A 7,518-nucleotide genomic window follows, 5' to 3' on the forward strand; every position below is an offset into this window, starting at 1 on the left:
GAACTCAGGACCTTTGGAAGAGCAGTCGGTGCTCTTAACCACTGAGCCATCTCTCCAGCCCCGAGACATTTTCTTAATTGAGGTTCCCTCCTCTCATGACTCTAGCTTGTGTCAAGTTAACATAAGAGTAGCCAGCACACTCAAGTTATCAAGATTGTGGTCTTACCTTCCTAGCCTTCTAGAGGACTGTAACTTATTCTAAAGAGGGAGTTGAGTGAAAAATTCTAAGACACATATTCACAGAGTTATGTATCTATCACTACAGTACAATATAGAACACTTTCATTACGTCTGGAGGAATCCTTAAGACATTTAACCTTTATTCCCCCTACCCTTAGGTCAGTTCTAGGTAATCTTTAAGTTACTTTCTATTTTATGAATTTGGCTATTCATATAATGTATGATTCTTTGTGACTGGTTTTCACACATTTTAAGGCTCATCATCTTTATGGTATTTCTTTTTATTGCCACTAATATTTCATTGTACGCATATACCAAATTCTGTTTATTCATTATTAGTAAATGGGTGACTATCATTGGGTTGTTTTTCAGTTGTTATACATAATTCTACTATGAATGTTGTTATATAAGCTTCTTTGTGGTTCTCGCCCTTCCTAATGCTGTGACCCTTTAATACAGTTCCTTATGCGGTAACCCCCAACCATAGAATTCTTTTTGTTGCTACTTCATAACTGTAATTTTGCTACTGTTATTGTAATGTAAACATCTGATATGCAAGATACTGATTTTTGACCCTTGTGAAAGGATCATTCAACTCCCAAAGGGATTGCAACTACAGGTTGAGAATCACTGCTATAGACAGATATTCTGCTTTACTTTTGTTGTATCCCCTGATACTACAAAATTAACCCCAATGTTTCTGTATGTTAGGCAAACACTCTGTCATTGAGCTATACCTCTATCCTTACATTTTTAATTTCTTTAATGAAAATTTGTAAACACAAAAATTAGAGTAGTATTTGGTACTAGGAAAGGATCAGTAGGAAAGGTGAAAGGGATAAAAAAGGGCGATGGGGGAAAATATAATCAAATACATTATGCATAAAGGAAATGTCATAATGTGTTACCTTATACAACTAATATATGCTATTAAAAAGAAGTTTTGAAAATAGAGAGTAAAGTATATATTCCTATTAGTCACATCTAATTATTTTTCAAGTAGTCCTGGTTGTCTTGGAACTTGATCTGTAGACTAGGCTGGCCTCAACTTACAGCTATCTGCCTACCTTTGCCTTCCAAGTGCTCCTGAGTGGAATAAGGTATGTGCCTCTGCTGACCAGCAGAACCTCTTGATTTTACATAAACTTCTATTAGCTTGCACTCCTGAATGATTTTATGTGCACATGAGAGTCAGCTGGGTGGTAGTAACTCACAATTTACTCACGGCACTCGGGAGGCAGAGTTAGGAGACTTTTGAGTTCAAAGCCAGCTTGGTCTACAGAGTGAGTTCTAGGACAGCCAGACCTACACAGGAAAATCCTGTCTCAAAAAACTAAAACTGCTGGGCAGTGGTGGTGCATATCTTTAATCCCAGTCCTTGGGAGGCAGAGGCAGGTGGATTTCTGAGTTTAAGGCCAGCCTGGTCTACAAAGTGAGTTCCAGGACAGCCAGGGCTACAAAGAGAAACCCTGTCTCAAAAAAACAAAAAAAAACAAAACAAAAAACAAAACAAAACAAAACAAAAAAACCTAAGACCAATATAAAACAAAACCAATTGGTCTTAGTCAAGGCGTTGCCGGTGGCTGCTGCTTGGAAACAATCTCAAGTGTCTAGTCCTGGCTGTCTTGGAACTCATTATGTAGTCTAGGCTGACCTAGAACTCACTTAAATCCTCCTACTCTGCCTCCCAATTGTTGGGATTAAAGTTGTGTGCCACCATGCCCAGCTTAGTCAAAGCTTTTAGAGTGTCTGTCACTGAACTATTCTAGGCTAAAGGCAATTGTGATTCTTTTTGTTTGCTTGTTTGTATTTGTGTTTTTTTTTTTTTTTTTTTTTTTTTTTTTTTTTTGGCTGTCCTGGAGCTCACTTTGTAGACCAGGCTGGCCTTAAACTCAGAAATCCACCTGCCTCTGCCTCCATAGTGCTGGGATTAAAGCTGTGTGCCACAACTGACTGGCAATTGTGATTCTTTTTAGTACTCACTTTTGTTTTTGTTTTTGTTTTGTTTTTCGAGACAGGGTTTCTCTGTATATAGCTCTGGCTGTCCTGGAACTCACTCTGTAGACCAGGCTGGCCTCAAACTCAGAAATTCACCTGCCTCTGCCTCCCAAGTGCTGGGATTAAAGGCATGCGCCACCACCACCCGGCACTCACTTTTTTTTTTAGTTTAAAATTCTATGTGTCTTTAATGTCTACCTGTATGTTTATATACATATGTACCACTTGCAAGTCCAGTGTCCATTTCGATGCCCTAGAACTGGAGTTTCAGATGGTTGTGAGCTTCTGTAGAGGTGCTGGAGACTAAACCCAAATCCTCTGAAAAAATAGCCAGTGTTCATGGACCCATCTCATTAGTTCCGGAACGTTCTCTTATGATAGCCAGTTCTCTTTTAACCCCTGGGCGTCCTTAAGAAAAAGGATTGGATTTCCAAAAGCAGTTTGACTCTGGACTACATTTACATGATAACTTCTGGTTGTGTCTTTTTCCCAACCTCTCTTGTGTCTTCTATTATATCCCCTTTTGATGGACTTTCTGAGTCCGCACTGAGGCTTTTATCATTAGATCTTGAGTTAATGTTTCTTTTGGTGGTGATATGTCCCAGTTCTAGTGAGTAGTAGAACATAGGTGACCTTGCTCCTATACATGTAGTTTATGGGGTCTTCCTCCTGCACTAATATGAGATTTGTTGGCTGATGGTTTGGTGATAGTCAACTCATAAATGTATTTCCCTGGAAATAGGTGTCTCTATAGTTGATAGAGTAAAATTTTTATTTCAATGGTGTTTGATTTCAGAGGTCATTCTTAGTTTGTTTCATCATATATTAAAACCTCAAAATTATCCATATTTCTCTTTAAAAGTAATTTCTGTGGGGCTAAAGAGATGGGTCATTGGTTAAGAGCACTGGCTTGGGCGCTGGAGAGATGGCTCAGTATTTAAGAACACTGACTGCTCTCCCAGAGGTCCTAAGTTCAATTCCCAGCAACCACATGGGGTTCACAACCATCTGTAATGGGATCTGATGCCCTCTTCTGGTATGTCTGAAGACAACTACAGTGTACTCATATACATTAAATAATTAAATATTTAAAAAAGAGAGTACACTGGCTTTTCTTCTAGAGAACCCAGGTTTGATTCCCAACACCTACATGGCAGCTCACAACCATCTGTAACTCTAGTTCCAGGGCATCTGATGCCCTCTTCTGGCCTCCCGTGGCACCATGCTTGGATTTGGTGCACAGATATTCTTGAAGACAAAAAACCTATGCACATAAAAATATTTCATATTTCTAAAAGGTTATTTTTAGAAACACAAAGTTATTAGAAACAATAACATAGGGCAACTAGAGAGATAACATTGTAGTTAAGAACCTACACTGATCTTTTAGAGGACGCAAGTTTCCAGCTCTCAACTGCCTATAACTCCAGCTGCAGAGGACCCAAAATTCTGGCTTCCTGGGTGTAATAGAATGCATGAGCCCACATAAATAAATAAAATAAATCTTTTTAAAATTAGAAAAGAAAATTATTAATAATTTTGTCTTGGTGGTAATTCTTTCTGGATTTTTTTATAATTTTTTATGATTAATTTTTATTTTATGTGCATTGATGTTTTTCTTTCATTTATGTCTGTGTAAGGATGTCAGATCCCCTGAAAACTGGTGTTATAGGTAGTTGTGAGCTATTACGTGGTTGCTGGAAATTGAACCCATGTCCTCTAGAAGAGCAGTCAGTGCTCTTAACCACTAAGCCATTTCTCCAGTCTCAGATTTGATAGAGACTGGGTTCCACCTTAAAACCCAGCCTGGCCTGGAACTCATTCTGTCCAGTCTGGTCTCAGACTTACAGTGATAATCTTGCCTCAGCTTCCTAACTTCTGAGATGACCTGGTTTCTTTTTCCCTGCCTGCCTGCCTGCCTGCCTTCTTTCCATTCTTCCTTTCTTTCTAGATGAAATTAGATTTCTAAAATTCTAAAAGATCCCTGGCCAGCAAGACAGCTGACCAGGTAAAAGCACTTGCCAGTAAGCTTGAAGACCTGAGCTACTTAGAACACATATAGTAGAAAGAGAGAATCAACTTCCACAGATTGTCCTTTGACCTCCACACATGTGCCACAGAACACATGGGCCAAATACATACAGATATGTACACATACGCAAACACATCCAGGACAGCCAGGGCTACACAGAGAAACCCTGTCTCGAAAAAACCAAAAAAAAAAAAAAAAAAATTAATGCAATTTCAAAAAATCCTAGAGGATTCAGGTAGCAGTGGTACACAATATTTAATCCTACCACTTGGGAGGCAGAGGCAGGCAGATCTCTTATGAGTTTGAGGCTAGCTTGGTCTACAAACCTAGTTCTTTGACAGCAAGGGCTACACAGAGAAACCCTGTCTTGGAAAACAAAAGAAAAAATCCTAAAGGACCAGGGTTGGGGATTTAGCTCAGTTGGTAGAGCACTTGCTAGCAAGCGCAAGGCCCTGGGTTTAGGCCTCAGCTCTGGAAAAAAAAAAATCCTAGAGGACCTTCATTTCCATCTACAATTTATATCAGAATCCTTGTGGTTTGGGTCTTAAAAGCTCTGTGGCTATAGTGCTGCCAAGTGGCTTAATCTTTTTTTTTTTAATCTGCCTCTGGGCTAGAAGGAAAACTACCTCATCCTGAATTTTGACTTTTATGCTGCAAAGGTCAGACCTTTGTATTTCTGAACAGTAAAAATACACAGTGTGCCAGAACATCACTTATTTCTGAGTCCTATAGTTATCTAAGCAAGGCAGGAAGGAACATGATCAAACAATTCTTAGTTATTCTTATAATGAAACTTTTCCCTGGGGAGAAATAGGTCAGGCTTGAGTGTGTAGACATGAAGTTGGACTGGTCATCTGAGTGGGAAGTCTTTGCTTTCCTAGCATCTTCCTTCAGGAAGCTCCTAAGTGCTTTGTAGAATCTCTGTGGGCCGGAAATACATGTGCTCAGTGATTGGTGCTCACCTGTTAGATGTGGAGGCTAAGGAAAGCAAAACAGATTAAGAAACAACCCTAGGGCTAGAGAGATGGCTCAGAGGTTAAGAGCACTGGCTGATGGTCTTCCAGAGGTCCTGCGTTCAATTCCTAGCACCCACATGGTGTCTCACAACCGTCTGTAATGGGATCTGATGCCCTCTTGCTGTGTTTGACAACACATATATATGACGGTGCATTCATATACATACATAAATAAATATTTAAAAAAAGAACAGAAAAAGAAACAACCCTAAACTATGGAACAAAGCTTAAAAGCCACTGTTGTTGAAAGTTGTTTCTCGAACTTTACAGAACATACAAATAACTTAGAAATCTCATTAAAATTCAGACTCTGGTCAAGTAGGCCTGGGATAGAGCCTAAGAATCTGTATTTCTTGTTTTGTTTTTGAGCTAATGTCCTCTAGCCAATCTGTCTTCAAAAGTTGCTAGAGCCCAGGTTGGCTCTGAACTCAGTACCCTTACTAGTATTACAGATGTTTACCATCATGTCTGCTTAAAATTATTAGTGTTTAATAAATTCCCAGGTAATGCCGGGCTGCTAGTCCTGACAAAGAGTTTGATTTAGCTAGTCAGGTTTTTTGTTATTGTTTCATTTTTAAATTTTATATTTATGTGTATGGGTGTATGTCTGTGTACTACGGGCATGCATGGTGTCTGAGGAGGAGGCCTGAAGAAGGCATTGGATCCCCTGAAATTGAAGTTATAGATGGTTGTAAACCACCATATGGGTGCTGTGAATCAAACCCATGTGTCCCCATGTCCTCTAGAAGAACATCCAGTGTTTTTAACTTTCCAGTCCTTTTCTTTTTCCCCAAGACAAGTGTTTGAATTTGTAGTCATGGCACTCAGAAAGATCCACCTGCCTTCCTGGTGCTGGGATTAAAAGTATAGGATAGTCAAGTATCAATTAGGACTCTTTGTGGTTTTTTAAGGTTTATTTTTATTTTTCAGTTTTTTGTGTATGTTTCTGTGTGAGTGTGTTCGTGTGAATGCAGGAGGCATCCTCATCATCTAAAGAGGCTGTCCAATCTCCTAAAATTGGAGTAAGCCATTGAACTTAGGTACTGGAACTAAACTTAGGTCTTGTAGAAGATACTATGCACTCTTAACTGCCGAAGCATTTTTCTAGCCTCTTTGTGATGGTTTTGTATCTCCTGAACTCTAGTGTGTGTGATCCTCCATGTCCTCAGACTAATAAAAGTAATTAGTGTAAGAATTCTGTTAGATGTATTAGTAGTAGCACCTCTTGATTAGAGTCTAAAGCTAGATGTGACATTTCCTGACCCTGAAAAAGGGAGAAAAATGTTCCATGTGTAATCTGTCTTTGGATTTCATAATTATTTACTTTTGCTTTAAGAATTCTGTGGTCCACTTCCTAAATTATATTATCTTATCATTGGCCTTTCTCTCTCCAAGTCCAGTATATTCACTGATGCTTGTGTCTTTCCTCAGGGATGACCTGACTGATGATTCTATCTTCACTCGAAGCTCCCAGTGCTCTCGGGGACTTGAACGATACATTTCTCGGGAGGAGGGACCACTTAGTCCCTTCTTGGGACAACTTGATGAGGACTACCGAACAAGAGAAACTTTTCTGCATCGATCTGAGTATAGTCCCCAGAGCAGTTGTCATGATGAACTGTTGAGGGGAACAGAACGGAATAGAGACAAACTTAAAAGCTCCTCTTATTCCATACGATCTGAAGAAAGAAGCCGGGAGGCCAAAAGGCCCCGTTATGATGACACAGAGAAGGTACACAGCACAGGAGGGGATCACTCAGGTTTAACATCTGGGACTCGAAGCTATCGACAGCGAAGAAGCAGCCCAAGCCCTAGGTTTCTAGACCCAGAGTTTCGAGAACTGGACCTTGCCAGGCGAAAGCGAGAGGAAGAAGAGGAACAAAGTAGGAGCTTGAGTCAAGAGCTGGTGGGTGTTGATGGTGATCAGACTGGCTGTTCCATCCCTGGCTTGTCAGGTGTCCTAACAACATCAGAGCCTGGATATTCTTTGCAACGGCCGGAGGAAGTACCTGTGATGCCCAAGAAGTCCATTCTGAAGAAACGGATTGAAGTGGACATGAATCCTTCCTTGCAGGTCTCTGTTGAATTTCTGTTGGTAGTCTGTGTAACATTGCTGTATAACACTGTTAGGCCTAACAATGAGCAACCCCTTTTAGGATTCTCAAAATAAACTGTAGGCGCATAGTGCATTTACAAGGGCTTCTGTTCCCAGATGACTTTCTAAATACATTTTGGAGAGTATCTGCCTTGATTTTTTTTTTTTTTTTTTTTTTTTTTTTTTTTTTTTTTTTT

General features: G+C 39.8%; 1 protein-coding gene across 5 annotated transcripts in view; it reads left to right on the forward strand.

Moving 5' to 3' along the window:
- The window catches only part of Znf318 (zinc finger protein 318), a 44,221-nt gene that overhangs the window by 6,355 nt on the left and 30,348 nt on the right, over positions 1-7,518 (forward strand). For all 5 annotated transcript variants that reach the window (XR_004112160.1, XR_004112161.1, XM_031346546.1 and 2 more), the window contains exon 3: positions 6,658-7,300. Coding sequence is in view for 3 of the 5 variants with exons in the window: in XM_031346546.1 (XP_031202406.1) it covers positions 6,658-7,300 (643 nt within the window). In the remaining 2 variants the exon portion in view is untranslated. The remainder of the gene's footprint in view (positions 1-6,657; positions 7,301-7,518) is intronic.

The sequence above is a fragment of the Mastomys coucha genome, unplaced genomic scaffold (assembly GCF_008632895.1).
Source record: "Mastomys coucha isolate ucsf_1 unplaced genomic scaffold, UCSF_Mcou_1 pScaffold3, whole genome shotgun sequence".
NCBI classification, from domain to species: Eukaryota; Metazoa; Chordata; class Mammalia; order Rodentia; family Muridae; genus Mastomys; species Mastomys coucha.